The sequence below is a fragment of the Myxocyprinus asiaticus genome, chromosome 24 (genome assembly GCF_019703515.2).
Source record: "Myxocyprinus asiaticus isolate MX2 ecotype Aquarium Trade chromosome 24, UBuf_Myxa_2, whole genome shotgun sequence".
In the NCBI taxonomy this organism is placed as follows: Eukaryota; Metazoa; Chordata; class Actinopteri; order Cypriniformes; family Catostomidae; genus Myxocyprinus; species Myxocyprinus asiaticus.
Window position 1 is genome coordinate 8,925,517 of NC_059367.1, and position 17,202 is coordinate 8,942,718.

Consider the following 17,202-nt stretch of genomic DNA (forward strand, 5'->3'; position numbering starts at 1 on the left):
TTGGAGGCTCCCTATATACTTGACACGACTGCCTCACCTGTTTAACAACTCCAGTTTCACATCGCCTTGTTATTTCAACTCATCAAATTGTTATTAGTCTTAAATTGCCAAGGAAATTGCCAATTGCTTAAAATTCACAAGGAAAAACATCATATTATGTGTAGTTGTGGTACTTTCAATATTGCAAAAGGTGAATATAATTTACAAATCACTCCTTTTTGTTTTTATTAGCATTTTTCATACTGTCCCAACTTTTTTGGAATTGGGGTTGTATACTTGTTACCATTTGCAAAAAAGTCACAAGCTTTTCACACTTGATTTTGGCAGTTTTATGTTTATGAGGTCTTTGAAGGAAGAGAATCCAGCAAATTCAAAGCACACTATACAGAAAACCAGACATTTCAGCTCTGCAGAAGTTTCTTTGTGAATGAATATGACAATATTTGTTACTTTCAGAACCTATTACAGAAGAGCAGCCCAAATCTATTGTGAATGAGGTAAATACTTGTTGTTTAACACCAAAAATAAAATCGGAATGATATCAATCATTCAGAGAGACTCAAAAGAATCTGAAACGGTGTAAACATTTGAAAACAATAACTTAGAGGGGTGTGTAGACAAGTTACCATGCATATATTTTCCAAAACAAATAAAACACCCAAGAAGATAAAGTGTAGGAAGAAATAAACAGGCACAAACACAATTTAAGAAGCATAAGTTCAACCGTCAGAAGTCAAAGGCTTGAACTTTATGGAGAATCGAACCCCCTAAGACTGGCACACACACAAAGAGACAGGGCAAGCATGCATGCGTCGAAACACGGCACCAGCTGAAGACCACCATCAACATCTACTGGACTGCACCACTACAGCTACACCATACACAGCCACATCCACTGAGCTGAGAGAGCCAGAGAGAGAGAGAGAGGCCCTGTTTACACATGATATTAAAATTCGATTAGATCAGATCCGCTCAGACGAGCCACATCGCCGTTTAAACCTGGAAGTAATGTGTCTCCTGTGACTACTTGTGATCGAATTTCGATGGAAGGGTCTCTGATTTCATGACAACAGACATCCCACACTTTGCCAGTGTGTTAATGCATGTTGATAATGTGTAAAGAAAAAACACAAACAATTAGAACATTATTGCTTCTAAATTTTGGGTGTGAAGTATTTCACGTGATCATTTGACATGATCTGTGTCACTGCATGTTAATGTGAGGCAAACCAGAGGTGTTCCATGAAGACCTGTTCATGTATATGTATGGGGTTTTCCAATTGTTTCAATTGGAAGGCTATTTTCTAGTTTACCAAACATAACCGGCAAAGTCTAAAACCCTTGTTTTAGCTCAACTGATGACTGACAGGTTGATGTTGTCCAAGAGCATTCGGACTGATTAACGTTTACACTACAAATACAATGCGGTCACACGTGTTCCAAACTGCCTCCGAATGTGGTTTAAGTGATCGGAACATGTGCTGTCCACTTTAGATCAGATCGCCCCAAAGCGGATGTTAATACTAGGTGTAAACAGGGTCAGAAATCAATCAGAGATGGTCAGTATAACCACCTACCGAGGTGAAAGAAAGAGAGAGTGAAAAGAAGAGGGATAGAGATGAATAAACAGGAATGACAGAAGAAATAGAAAAATTATGTCTGAGAAAAGCAAGAACAACATAGAGAGAGAGAAGCAGGTAGGAAAAGATAGTGTTTGAGACAGAGATAGTGAGAGAAAATAGAAGGGAAGGTGAGAAAGAGTGAGCAAGAGAGAGGGAGCAGCTGTGGCGTGTGTGTGCACACATCGCAGGAAGAAAGTGTGAATGAGTAAGTGATTGAGGTGACAGTTCTTTCCTCTCTGGGAAGAAGATGCCATAGAAAACTATTCTAAACCATCATCTCACATATCACTCACACAAAATGTAGGGGAACATTTTACATTCATAATAATATTAATAATCACAACTTGATTTGCATTTCCTTAAGGAAATACCAGTGCTTGCAAGGCAGCAAAAAAAAAAAAAAAAAAAAAAAGGCTGTGATGTAAATGCAAAATAGAAAAAAAAATTAGAATTAAAACGTAGAACAAATACCCCACTCTGACTTCCTGTTTCAAAAGAAAATATAATAACACAAACACACACACACACACACACACACACACACACACAAACTTGTTTTTATATCATTGTGGGGACTCTCCATAGACTTCCATGCATTTTATACAGATCTAAGGATCATTTCTATCCCCTAATCCTAAACCTAACCCTTGCAGAAACCTTTTTGCATTTTTACATTTTCAAAAAAACATCGTTTATTATGTTTAATAAGCAATTATCCTCATGGGGACTGCTGGCTGGGCCCCACAAGGTAGGTGAAATCAGGTTTTACTATCCTTGTTGGGACATTTGGTCCCCACAATGTAGTATAAACATGTACACACACACACACACACACACATGTTGGTACTCTTAACATTATGAAGACTCTCCATAAACATAATGATTTTTATACTGTACAAACTATATATACTATCCCCTAACCCTACCCTACCCCTAAACCTAACCCGGCATTTTTACATTTTCAAAAAAAACATTGTTTAGTATGTTTTTTAAGCCGTTTGAATAACAGGGACACTAGGGGTATCCTCATAAACCACATTTATAGCATAATATCCTCATAATTACAAGTGTGTAACCTAAAGAAATGTTCATGTAAACCACAAAAACCAACTCACACTTACTCACACACACACACACACACACACACACACACACAGAAACTGTGCTAGTCAAACCATTTCATGAAGTCTTTACAAATGTAATTCTACATTTCCAAAAAATTAAAAGTTTTATAAAGAACAAAAATAGATAGCATACCTAAGGCTGTGTTTGTACATTAAGTGGTTTGAGCTGAATTAATTGCAGAAGAGGAAGTCTGAGTAAGAAGTATGAGAAAGGAGTATGAGGGATAAGAGAATGTACAAAAAAATAAGAGGAAGTCTAAGAAATTAAAAGAAAATTCGAGGAAGAAGCAAGAGGAAGAAGAGAAACTAAGAAAGAAGAATCGATATGAAAAAGTAGAGGGAGTATAAGCAAGAAGAAAAGGATGAGACAGAGGAAAAGGGAATATGAGGAAGAGGAAGTATGACAGGGTTGCTGCAGAGTTTCTAAAATTAAATTTATGACTTTTTAAGACCTTTTTCAAGACCTGAACAAATACAATTAATACTATATCCCCAAATTAAAACAAACTAACACAATCTCAAAATAAATCATGTATCACAGACTATTACTTAAACAGGCAGGGGCACACATTCAACATGGCCTTAACATTGCTTATCAGTAAAACAGGGTAGGATATATGCAAGTTTAAAATACTCAAGAGTCAAGACATGTTTTCCACATATATATCACATTAAAATTGGTTTATGTACCATTATAAAAAATAAATACAAATCAGAGGTCGACCGATATTGGATTTTGCTGATACGATGTTTTGAAAGAAAGGCAATTCGTTTTTAAAATGGGTAGTTTATATTAAATGTTCTTAGCCTTTCCTTCCTGTGATGGGGAGGGTCAGACAGAGGCTACAAGAGTCCATATTGAATTAAATTCCAGATGCAGTTTATGGTGCAACCAAAATAGCAATTACCAGAGGAAAAGAAAAAAAGAGATCTAATTCATAGCAGGGAACTTTTAACTCTAAAGGCTGAAACAAACCAGGAACTCTTATTATGAAATGTTTGTGCTTCACTGCTTCCAGCTGCTCGTTCAAACAAATAAGGGATATAAAATGTGCACACAATAATCTACAACATATTACAATATAAACAATTAACAGTAAACATTGTCATATTTCATCAACACTATATCATCATCATCAACAGTTGATCATTAGTGGTCACTTGTCATAAATTTCCGATATGTCCTTATGATTATGAACAGCTCCGCCACAGCTGGAAACACTCACAAGCCCCCACGTGCTTGGAGAAAATACAACAGTACCATGTTTTCACTCTGAAGTATGCAGTACATGCATTTATTTAATCAGATCATAATCTTTTGAAGTTTAATAATCACATTAGGTCATATCACGATTCCTCTCTTTCCGCCCCCAAATTTAAGAACTCAAATGATAATTAAGACTTTTGTTGTATCTTTTAAAATATTTAAGACTTTCTATGACCTTAAATTTTGGAAAACTGAATTTAAGACATTTTAAGACTTTTTAAGGATCTGCGGGAACCCTGTATGAGGAGGAATAGAAAATATGAGAAAGAATAAGAAATATAAGAAAGAGGAAGAGGGAGTATGAGGAAAAAGAAGAGGGAATATGAGGAAGAAGAGGAAGTATGAGAAAGAAGAGGAAGTATAAGGAAGAAGAAATATAAAAAAGAAGATGAGTATAAGTAAGAAGAGGAAGTATTAGAAAGAATAGAAAGTATGTGAAAGAAGAAGAGGGAATATGAGGAAGAAGAGGAAGTATGTGGAAGAAGTATTAGTATGGTATGTGGAAGAAGAATAGGAAGTATGAGGGAGAAAAAGAGGGAATATGAGGAAGAATGACAAAAAAGAAGAGGAAGTATGTAGAAGAAGAGGAAGTATGAGGAAGAAGAGAGAATATGAGGAAGAATAACTATGAGGAAGAAGAAGAGGCAGTATGAGGAAGAAAAAAGAGGGAATATGAGGAAGAAGAAGAGGAAGTATGAGAAGAAAAAAAGGAATACGAGAAAGAAGAAGAGAAAGTATAAGGAAACGGAAGTATGAGGATGAAAAAAGAGGGAATACGAGGAAGAAGAGGAAGTATGAGGAAGAAGAGGACGTATGAGAATGAAATAAGAGGGAATATGAGGAAAAAGAAGAGGAAGTATGAGAGAGAAGAAGAGGAAATACTAAGAAGAAGAGGAAGTATGAGGGAAGAATAATGTATGAGAAAGAAGGAGTATGAGGAAGAAGAACAGGAAGTATGAGGAAGAAAAAAGGAATATGAAAAAGAAGAGGAATTATATGGAAGAAGAATAGGAAGTAGGAGGATGAAAAAAGAGGGAATATGAGGAAGAGTAGGAAGTATGAGGAAGAAGAAGAGGAAGTATGAGGATGAGGATGAAATAAGAGGGAATACGAGGAAAAAGAAGAGGAAGTATGAGGAAGAAGAAGAGGACGTTTGACAAAGAAGAGAAAGTATGAGAAAGAAGAAGAGAAAATACTAGAAAGAAGAGGAAGTATGAGAAATAAGAAGATGAAATACTTAGAAGATGAGGAAGTATGAGAGAAAAATTAAGTATGAGAAAGAAGAAGAGGAAGTATGAGGAAGATGAAAATGAAGTATGAAGAAGAAGTATAAGGAAAAATAAAGAAAAATAGAAAATAGGCGGGATATACAGTGCTGCTTTGCAAGCACTGTGATAACTTAAAACAATCCTATAATGTATAAAATGAGTCCCCCTATTATCCCCCACAGTTTTATAGTTTGAGAATTTCACATAACTGAATAGTCTGCACTGACAAATATAAATTAAATCTAATGTCTTTATGACAAAACTCCTCTTGGCTCAGAAGCAAGCCAGGCAATAACAAGACATGTATACGGCACTTACTCCGTGCCACTGCACACAAACCTAAGGGCTCCGGTCTGACAGCAAGCAGCTACGGCACTAAATATTCTAGGTCCATACGAGAAGCAAGCATTTGCAAATAGTTAGCTAGTCATGAACAGGTTTTTTTCCCATTCGTATGGCAAAGGAGAGGATTCAATGAAAGTGGTTTGCGTTTAAAATGGATTTTCCTTTCAGTTAGTCCCCCATATGCCATCTCTCTCAATACTGTTACAATAGGACGATGTTTCGCACAAGGACGCTTGCCCTGCCACTCCTGTGCCAGCCATACACTTTTAGGGATCTGCAACGAAAGGAACAGAAACAAAAGCAAAAAAGAAGAAGAAAAAAAAAAACATCACACAAGATATGTTAGAGATGTTGCATCAGAATTGAATAATGTGACATTCTTTACAATCGTTGATTGACCAGTTTCAGACAGTAATGAACTTATGGGTTTAAAACGTTCCGTAAAACCACGGAAGCTCAACTTCACAGTGTAACCCCACTATGAAGTGTGAATTAAAGACAGGGAGAGTAAAAACAATACAAAACTCTTAATATTTAGCTTGCATCACTATTAAGCAATGGTGCAAATGTACAGCTGCTGATTTCATTAAACAGCAATAAATAGCCTGTCTGTTTTTAAAGCATGCACAAAGAGTGGTATTCTTCTGCTGTAAGTATGCCTATTACACACTGCAATGTGATTTTTCTATACTAAATCTCCTGTATATCTCTGTTCTGTTAGTTTTCCCATGCTGGTCACTGTACGAATAACATGCAGCCACTTTTTAATCACTGCTTAAAATGCTCAAAACAATGAAAGGTGTTTGCGTGTACTATGGGTCCATGAGTACTTCTACAGTTTTTTTTTTCTTTTTTACAGCAGTAAATGCAAAGCTAATGAAAGTCTCATAGATACATGCAATAGTTCATTTTCGTCTTTAATGATATGCATTTATATTGAATGTGATTTGCCACTGGGCAAAAACAAAAAAAGCATTTTCACCAAAGTAAACGTACCAGAGAAAATTATATTCTATTCCTCTCATGTAAAGATTCTCTCAAGAACATATTTTGATTATCTTTAAAACGCAGGACTGCTAATTATTCTGTAGCTTTGAGGCCACATCTTAGGCCAAAATATTAGCAAGTAATGAATTTTATTGCTGGAAGGTCAGAATAATTGCTAATCCGCTCATTACATTAACTAATATTTTTGGTATGAAACTAAAAGCAGCTCATTGCTTGAAGATCATACACAAATTATAGTGGGGGGGGGGGGGGGGGGGTTCATTAAGAATGAATTGCGGACATTAAAAGCGCTATTTATTTGCTCGTACTGTCTGCATTGTCTTAGCTCCCAATTCAAGAAAGTTATAATTCAAATCAGGTAACAATCAGATCAAAATGTAGTGCTAAGTACAATTTGCACATCGCAATTCCCCATTTTGCAGGTTGTACTGGATCTCTGTACAGTATCACACTCATGCTGCAGTGCTATTTTAGTGCAACTAGTGCCTGGTTAAACTGGATTGTGTGTAGTTAGTGAATAAGATGCAGGTTTTTGTGTGGAAACATTTAGTCAGTTTGCCCCCATATATAGAAAATAGGTTGCAATAGAAAACAACCTTAATGCAAAGTCATGATGCAAAATATGAACATGATATGTTGGTAAAGCAGCCATAACCATCCGATATCCAAATTACACAGCAGCTGTGTTTTTATTGCTTAATTTGCCCATAAAAATGCAAAACATATTTAACATTGATTCACTTTCAGGGAAAATAATTAAAAACATACAGTAAATGCAGACCAAGGCTGTGCAATATGTCACAGGGTACACGTAAAAACAGGAGTCCACCATTAAATGAGGATGATGACATATTCATGTTATGATATGCTGTATGTACAGGTAAACGATGTGGGGTTATATGTATGTCATAGCACCTTTGGCATTCATATCCAAAAAGAGTTTGATGTAGGATGTGGGCACGTATCCCTCTTCGTCCTCATTTCTCCGCACACGGGTCCAGCCGTCACCTTTATCTTCCTCGATCACATACAGCATCTCCCCCTCGGCCATAGATATAGTGCCCTCATTGTGGCCTACAGACACAAACACAAACACAAACCTACACTTTTATATGTTGAAACATAAAGAAAATAAGAGAATGTGACATATTGGAGGCAGATAACTGCCATCTGGTGAACAAATCATGTTACAATATTACAATAATAGCCAGTAGATGATTGCAGTGTTCTATGCAGCCACCAACTATGTAGTCTGATTGCTTGTTTTATATTCTTATATAATATATTGGATATTTTATCACAAGTAATACATTTGTATATAAAGTATATTTAGACATTATCAAACCATTATTTGTCAAAGTTTAGCATTTTAAAATGGACTTGAAGTGTCAGTTTTGCAGTTAACAGAAATGAATTGCAAAATTGTGAAAATTCAATTGGAGTATAAAACAAAAGAATCAGAGTAAATTTTGCAATTACAAACTTTCTATAGCAAAAATGTATTTTGCAAACATGTCCAAGTCAGTGAGGTGAACAACAATAATGAACACCAATAAATGCATAAATAAGAACAAAATGTAAACAAAAATAAACAGTAAGAACAGTAAAGAAAGATGCAACGTCTTTATGCATTCATGCATTGGTGACAGTGTAGTTATGATAGCATGTAACTTTCAGATGGATTTTTTACATTTTTTGCACACAATGCTGGTTTAAATGTCTCTTGGGAGACAGTCTGCACACCTTTATTTCTGTGTGTGTGTGTGTTAAGTTGTGTGTTCTGCCTCCTGGCTATTTTAGTCTCACCCATTTATTTCTGTGTGTGTGTGTGTGTGTGTGTATGTGTGCATGTTCTGCATTGTGGGTGTGTTACTGTCACAACCCATAATTTCTAAGTTTGTGTGTTTAGCATTGTGGCTGATTTATTGGTTTTATTTGACAAATAAATAAAAAAAAATGCTCTGTGTTCTAGTCTCACCAGTTAATTTTTATGTGTGTGTAAGTGTGTGTGTGTGTGTGACTGGGTGTGTATTTGTTGCACTCTGGATGTTTTATAGTCTCACCCTTTAATTTCTGTGTGTGTGTGTGGCTGATTTGTTGATTTTATTTGACAGGTAAAAAAAAACCCTTCTCTGTGTTTGGTCTTTCCCATTCATTTTCAATGGTCGGTCAATTTTGACCGCTAAGACAAAAGCTGTCGCTTTTTTTTTTTTTACAACCTCTTAGACTTATCGAATCATGCCCAGTCACCAAGTCTTGTACCACTCAGATAAAGGAAACCATTTTTATTAAATCAGCAAAAGTGATTCCAGTCAAAAATGACCGAACACCATAGGAGGGTTAATAACAAACTCAAAATGGACTTGCATACTTGAGGACTATGAGTCAGGTAGGTGTATTCTTGATACCTTCAAACGGATAAAGTGCTTTGCATGTTCCAATGGTGGGCAGCGGTTCCTCATCATCAAATTCATCATCAAACTCAGTACTGCGAGATTTTAACTGCATGGTCTCTGTGCTGGGGTCTTCCGTGTAGCTGCCATCCGGACTATGTACAGAAGACATGCAATGCGTAAAACAGACAAAATTAACTTTGACGTTATAGTTAGATTGTCAGTTAATGACTACGTTTAAATGGACACCAGAATGCGGCTTACTGCAAGAAAGTGGGTTATTGCGAGAAAACAGTGTAATTTCCCCGCGACACTTGTGTAAATACCAAACATGGCATCCGAGGAAGACATTGCTATTTTAATTTCCATTGTTTTGCTTTATATCCAGATATTCCAGAGTTATTGCTGTGTTTGTTTCTTTAACTTTCTATAGCGACCTGCAGCGGAACTGCAATGCAATAGAGGGGTTTCCCTCTTACTTTTTATTTTTATTTTTATTTTCTCTCCTTTTCTCCCCAATTTGGAATGCCCAATTCCCAATACACTCTAAGTCCTCGTGGTGACGTAGTGACTCGCCTCAATCCAGGTGGCGGAGGACGAATCTCAGTTGCCTCCGCGTCTGAGAACGTCAATCCGTGCATCTTATCACGTGGCTTGTTGAACGCGTTACCATGGAGACATGGTGCGTGTGGAGACTTCACCCTATTCTCCGCGGCATCCACGCACAACTCACCACGCGCCCCACCGAGAGTGAAAACCACACATGTCACTCTACCTTCCCTAGCAACCGGGCCAATTTGGTTGCTGGAGTCACTCAGCACGCCCTGGATTCAAACTCGCGACTCCAGGTGTGGTAGTTAGCGTCTTTACTCGCTGAGATACCGAGGCCCCCATTTTCCCTCTTACTTAAAACTCTGTGATTCCCCCAATGTAGGAATGCATATACACGAACATGAGGGACCGTCGATATTTCACATTGGCGTATATACAGTAAATGGGTATAATTTATAATGTATGTGCTCTTTCCACACTACACCTAGGAATGTTAAATTCTTTCCACTGTGTTGACTTGTTGTTGGGCTCCCTCCTTTGACATTTGTTATTCGGTCTGTTCATGCACATGCGCACTCTTCAAACACCCATCAGAATGCGATCCCATCGAGGAAAAACCTAGGTATGTTAAAATGCTTTCTCTTAATCCATTAAGCGTCATAAGAAAATGCCGCATTCTGCAAAAACCCTGGAATAATCCGTTTTCTTAAGTGCATGTAAACATGGCCAGTGACCGTCTCAAGTGAGAATGTGAATTCCTAATTTAACTATGGGATCGTATCAATTGTTTTTTCATTGTTTGAATTCCTAATTCAGCCATGGGATTGTATTTTTATTTTTTTTGTCATTGTTTTTTTTCTAAGACTAACTTATGTTAATCAAGGTTTTTTTTTTTTTTGCACCAAACACATTCTTAATTTTAGCAGCATATATTTAATAAATGGTCTTTTTGGACTGGGGAGAAAATTTTGAGTTCTGAAAGTTTCAGCATTTTTTTATAGTAGGTTGAGCCCTTTTATTTCAAAAGATCAAGGAAAATTTGAATTCTCCTTTAAAGAAATGCCAGAGTGTCCATAATATTTCAAATGATCTCATGAGTCAGTGCAGTAGCCCTACTGTCTTGGCACTGAAGTACCTCTCTCGGTTTTGACCGTAGTTGTTTGTAAGAGGTGTGTTGCCCTGCGAGTCAAAATGACTGCTCTGTCTCCTCTGAGACTCTGAGCCTTTTTCAAGTAACTTTCTCTCCACGTCCGTCAGCCAGCCCTGAGAAAAAAATCAATGAATCAATCAATCAATCAAATCACATTTATTTCTATAGCATATTTAAAAACAACACATGTTGACCAAAGTGCTTGACATAACAGAAACAGAAACAAATCATGCACATTCAGAGTACATAAATACAATAGTAACACAAATAAATATAGTTAAACACTATACACAGTCAAAAGCAAGAGAGAAGACATGAGTTTTCAAATGAGATTTAAAAACATCAACTGTGGTACAGGATCTGATATGGAGAGGCAAACTATTCCAAAGGCGAAGAGCCAGGACAGAGAAGGCACAATCTCCTTACTTTTAGACGATTTTAGACGAGACTTAGGAATGATTAAAAGAAGACAATGTCATTTACTCTGCACACTCGTATCAGATACTGTACTTATTTCTCCTTTATCACATAACTGAGACCATGATTGCAAAGTACTGAATATTGTCAAACACTGTCACAGATCCTATTTAGTCATGATGGTTAAACATCTCATTGAATGAATAGAAGATTTCTACTTTCGTTACAAAATCCATATCTAAAATGGACATTTGATGGCATTTGAGGATTGAATTTATGAGGGCCTCACCTCAAATTTCTGCGCCTCAAACTGCAGTTTTTCCAAACTTTGAGTGATCTCTTCTAACCGTGGATCTATACTGTCTGGATCTCCCAAATGAGGATTCTTGATGTAAACATCTTTCATTTTAGTCAGAGCGTCCCTGCAAACAATTAGAAGATGACAAGTACTCAAGTATTTTAGCAAGTATTTTTCTAACAAGATTCAATTTTTTTACATTTTATGTTTGTTACATATACATCTACAGTTATAAAGTCCTACAAATACTCTTTTGTATATAAATCTTGCAATAGTTTCACCATGTCCTAACTAGGCGTAAAGGCCCCGGCACACTTCATACGAAATCGAAGAACGAACAGGTGTGACATCTGGTCAAAACAAAGGTGTTTTTGAGTTTGTTTAGGTGGTTCGTAACAGCTAGCCAGGGCGAACTTTTAGGAAAACTTTGTACTGACTACTAAACACCTTCTTACTGCCATTGGTCCACGTGATCGGTAGGTGTGACCTGGAGCTTCACCTGCTTTGAGGCCGACACATTTTTCAGTTACATTGCTCAGCCAGATAAGATCAGTCAACATGAACACACCAACTTTTAGAGTTATAAGAGAGCTGGTGCAAATTTACCTACATCTGTAGAATTGTGGTTTCTACTCAAATCTACTCAAATACTCTTAAGTGTCCATTCACTCATGTGCCATCTGCAGCAAAAGCCATTCACACATTTGGCCAAAGAGAGATATGCCTCTTATAACCATTCTTTTGTCTGTATTCTACCCATTAACACTATTTTATGCACACATCTATGCAGTAGTATCAGTGTCATCATAAATTACGATAATTACGCATATTATGACCGTGTTTAGCGTGTTAGCGCATTAGCGCTATGTATGTAGAATGTAAACAAGACAAATGACACATTATCTACTGCATATATATTACTTTAAATCATCATCGAGTGGTTAAAACAGCTTTTTTTACTGATCTCGTGTGAATTCTACTCATAGAATGAGGCATTTTAATGTCACATTAGTTAAGGTTTCACATGTAGTCGTATACGTCCTCATATTTAAAAGTACCTCTAAACGCCTCCCACAGCGGTGAGGCCAGTGTCTGAATGTTCGCAAACAGTATGCTGTAGCTGTTTCGAACGAAGAAGCACTTTGCTGTGAGTATGCCGGGGCCTCATTGCTACAAATTTCAAGTATTTTTTCAGTCCTCAATGAAAGCGAGATACAGTGAAAAGCAACAAAATAACAGCCAATCACAACATAATTAATATTTAATACAAAATCAAATGGAGCAGGATTTTGGACTAATGATATTTCACAGAAATATAAACCAAATGTCAAAACGTCTTGTTGCGGTTGCAGCTGCTTAGAAAGAGACAGGGGCACATGAACGTTCTGAAAAGTGTCTTGGCTCATGAATATTAATTAGGTGACATAACATTAGGACAAGGTGTGACATTCTTGTATTAGACAGTACACAGAACATCACAACAGGACACAACCCAGTGTACATCTGAAATATATTATGTACAGTTAGGATGATGTGGTATTTCGCAGAAATGTTTATGCTATTACAAGCATGGCAGCTATTGTGTTAAATACCTCTGATCCATCTCTTTCTGGATGTCCTTGTTGATGTCATTGAGTTTGGCCTGTAGTTTCTTCCTCCGCTGTTCTGGGGGAAGATGACTGTAGTCCTCTTGACCCGTTCCCTGCAGAGATAGAAAGTCAATGAACCAAACAATCTCAAATAATGTGTTAAGAAACATTAACAAAACATTTGACATGCTATCTTAGCTAAAAGTTTTGAAGATTCTAGTCTTTCCATATTCAAGTGAATAGGTGCAGTACTTGCGGTTATTTGTTTTACATTTCGGTCAAAAGTGGGTGATTCTTTGACAGAACAAGCTACAATGTCGATCAATGTAACATTATTTTTTCTCTTTGAAAACATGACTAAAAACTGTTATTTCAAGACAAGGTTTTGAGGATTTTTGAAACACATTTTAATATCAAGTCAGACTTACCAGCTTTAGAGAAAGCTGTGAATGTTAAGACAAGAGAAATGCATTAGGGAGAGCAGTTAATACACACTGAGAAAACATACATTTTAATGTTGCTGTTAAGACAAACATGTATGGAATGAAGTTGACAAAAAGCATGAAAAAGAGACAAGATAATTTAAAGCAACCTGTTTCACTTTTCCATTCCACACATTACTTTCTAATCAAACTGAGCTGATTGGTGCTATAGGCTTTGGTCCAATCAGATTGACCCACAGACACTTGAGTCACACTTTAAGGGATAGTTCACCCAAAAGTGAAAATTCTCTCATCATTTCTTCACCCTCATACCATCCCAGATGTGTATGACTTTCTTTCTTCTGCAGAAAACAAATTAAGATTTTTAGAAGAATATCCAGTCCATCCAGTGCAAATGAACAGTGGCCAGACCTTTCAAGCTCCAAAAAGCATATAAAGGAAGCATACAAGTAATCCATATGACTCCAGTGGTTAAATCTATGTGTTTAGAAGTGATATAAGTGTGTTTGAGAAACAGATCAATATTTAAGTCCATTTTTTTTTATAAATCTCCACTTTCACATTCTGAAAGTGAAAGTGGAGATTTATAGTAAAAAAGGATTCAAATATTGATCTGTTTCTCACCCAAAATGATTGCATCGCTTCAGAAGACATGTATTAAACCACTGGAGTCGTATGGATTAATTTTATGCTGCCTTTATGTGCTTTTTGGAGCTTCAAAGTTCTGGCCACCGTTCACTTGTTTTGTATGGACCTACAGAGCTGAGATATTCTTCTCAAAAAATCTTCATTTGTGTTCTGCAGAAGACGGTCACACATCTGGGATAGCATGGGAGTGAGTACATGAATTTTCATTTTTGGGTGAACTATCCCTTTAAAAATGTCCGAATGTCATTGCTTTAGATAACAAAGTAACAAACAAAGTGGTATCTGCAATTAAATTCTAAGAAATAACTTTTTTTCTGAGACATAAGGACATAAGGTGATTTGTTTAGTTTATGTATAAAGTCAGTTCCCCTTTTTGTGAAATGTTTCACTTGAAAAGTGTGCTTGTGCTATCGTTCTTTAAAATAAACTTTGGAATTTTGTATTTAATGCAAGAATAGTCATACATTTTAAAATGTGGCTTAAGTGTTCAAATACTTTTTGGGGCCACTGTAGGTAACATGGCGACTCGTAAACTTACCCCACGTTTGAGGCTCCGCAGGCAGTGCATTTTGTGTTTGGTGCTCATGAAGTCGTTGAGCCGCTGGCTCAGGGGCTCCTTGGGCTGCTGCGGGGACTGGGGGCCGTTGGGTAGGCCGTCTGGGGATGGGGAGGTGGGGGGAGGGGGAGGGGGCTGGCGGGGTGAGGCTAACAAAGACATAAGCTACAGATGAGGGTGTGATGGAGCCACATTGAGAAATGGAATGGAGGAAGACAGGAAGAGGAAGAGAGAAGAACATTCAAGAGAAAAGCCAATTTGCAGCGCTTTTCAAGCCACAAACAAAAACCTAATGTCAAACTTCAATAAAAGTGAGGTGTGTAATTTTTGGGATGTTAAAATACAATGATACTGTTTCAGGCTTGTAGGGATGCTTAAACAAACAAAGCAATATTTTGAAAGTGCCACAGAGCCACAATATTTATAATTATCAGGGGAATTAGCCAACAAATGGCTTACTTATACATAATCCTAAACTAATACAGTACCCAACCCTAAACTCAACCAATGACGTGAGTTTGGGGTGGTACTATCTGTTTGGTTAACCATTGGAAGACTGGGGGAATGTTCAGAAAACCTGTTTTAAAGCAGTCATTCTTTTTTTATCTCCATTTGGTGGCACAACTGGCACAGAAATTACACACTTCACCTTTCAGTTTTATTATTTAAAGGGGTAAAAAATTAAAATTCTGTCATCATTTACTCACCCTCATGCCATCCCAGGTGTGTATGACATTCTTTCTTCTGCTGAACACAAATGAAGGACTTTAGAAGAATATCTCAGTTCTGTAGGTTCATACAGTGCATGTGAATGGCACATAAATCATATATAGGCAGCATAAAAGTAATCCATACTCCAGTGGTTAAATCCATGTCTTCAGAAGTGATATGATAGGTGTGGGTGAGAAACAGATCGACTTTTCAGTCCTTTTTTTCAATAAATTCTCCTCCTTACCCAGTAGGTTGCGATATGCACAAAGAATGTGAATCGCCAAAAATAAAAGACTGTGAAAGTGAAAGTGGAGATTTATAATAAAAAGGACTTAAATATTAATCTGTTTCTCACCCACACAATCTGCTGGCATATCATATCACTTCTGAAGATATGGATTTAGCCACTGGAGTCGTATGGATTACTTTGATGCTGCCTTTATATGCTTTTTGGAGCTTCAAAGTTCTGGCCACCATTCACTTGCATTGTATGGACAGACAGAGCTGAAATATTCTTCTAAAAATTTTCATTTGTGTTCAGCAGAATAAAGAAAGTCATACATATCTGGTAAGACATGAGGGTGAGTAAATGATGAGAGAATTTTTTGGGTGAACTATTTCACTAAGGGTGTTAAGAACAGTTCCCCTTAATAGGAAAATCAATTTTCAAAATATAATTCAAATATAAAAATGTAAAACCACAGATGTATTTGCTGTCATGATTTTCCCTCAAAGAACATGCAGAGAGAAGCAATCTACTGCAATTTATTAAAGGTGAAGTGTGTATTTTTTTTTTATTCACATTTTTCATATCCATCTTTAAGTGCAAAGACAACTATAATACGTGGTGAAACTGATCCGTTAAAAGAAACTAATTCTAAGCTATCATAAATTTGGCCTCTCGCAAAATACTCTCCCTATACTCATTTGGGCCCTGTGCACTAATAGAAAGTTAATCATCAAATTCAGTGTGCCTTTCCAGAAAATGAAACCTGATAATTGTCAGAACAACACAATTCTATATTAACAAGTTGCATAAAATAGCCACTGTAAATACTCCTTAATAGCAGTAAGACTACTTAAGCATAAATAACGTGATAATATTCAAGGGTACAGCCTCTCAGCCATAAAATCTACATGACTGCATCTCAATAGGATATAAATACGCAGAGTACATATCAGTTTTTTTATTTGATCATTGTGTTTATGATCCACAGAAATGTTTGTGTGCCCTGATGGTATTTGTTTTACCTTATTTTTCTTGAGTAAAGGCCACAGCTTGCTCCGGCTTCGGCGTCTGCTCTCCCCACGGGCATTTAAGAAGCTTGATTCTGACACCGCCCTCTTCATCGACACACTATAGTCCTCGAACTCCACATCGCCCGGTGGCTCAAAGCCTGACTTATATGATTCCACAACTTGCTTACTGTCCTGAGATTAAAAATGACAATAAATAAATGTCAATACAGCTTTGTGCTGTTAACAGAGAGATTAGGATAAAATCACACAATTTACCGACACAAACCATCATATTTCACGTAGATGTTACATTTTAGCACATGCTGTTCAATGTGATGTACTCTTGTTTTTACAACATGCTATATGGTAGTTAGGATGTGAAAAACATTTGGGAAGTTGACATGTCCTGCAGTGTGACATGTTATAATTGTTTTGTATTTTTTAACTGGGTGTCAGTTCAACTTTGGGCACTTCTAGCACTGTGGACTTCTAGAAAATAAAATCTCTTTAAAACTTTTGTTGACTAACAATGTTCAACATTGTATGTACTTCAAAGTCATGATAATTCCCAA

General features: G+C 36.8%; 1 protein-coding gene across 3 annotated transcripts in view; it reads right to left on the reverse strand.

Moving 5' to 3' along the window:
• Positions 1 to 218: 218 nt before the first annotated feature.
• Positions 219 to 17,202, reverse strand: part of LOC127415211 (formin-binding protein 1-like) — a 48,682-nt gene continuing 31,698 nt past the window's right edge. Inside the window, exons 10-18 of one of the 3 annotated variants that reach the window (XM_051653855.1) lie at positions 16,643 to 16,822; positions 14,663 to 14,845; positions 13,462 to 13,476; positions 13,037 to 13,146; positions 11,436 to 11,568; positions 10,715 to 10,842; positions 9,043 to 9,182; positions 7,550 to 7,708; positions 219 to 5,900 (exon numbers count right to left, since the gene is read on the reverse strand). In XM_051653855.1, coding sequence (XP_051509815.1) covers positions 5,893 to 5,900; positions 7,550 to 7,708; positions 9,043 to 9,182; positions 10,715 to 10,842; positions 11,436 to 11,568; positions 13,037 to 13,146; positions 13,462 to 13,476; positions 14,663 to 14,845; positions 16,643 to 16,822 — 1,056 coding nt within the window. In that variant the 3' untranslated portion in view covers positions 219 to 5,892. Of the gene's footprint in view, positions 5,901 to 7,307; positions 7,709 to 9,042; positions 9,183 to 10,714; positions 10,843 to 11,435; positions 11,569 to 13,036; positions 13,147 to 13,461; positions 13,477 to 14,662; positions 14,846 to 16,642; positions 16,823 to 17,202 lie in introns of those variants that run through there. The other 2 variants (XM_051653854.1, XM_051653856.1) reach the window with 2 other exon arrangements.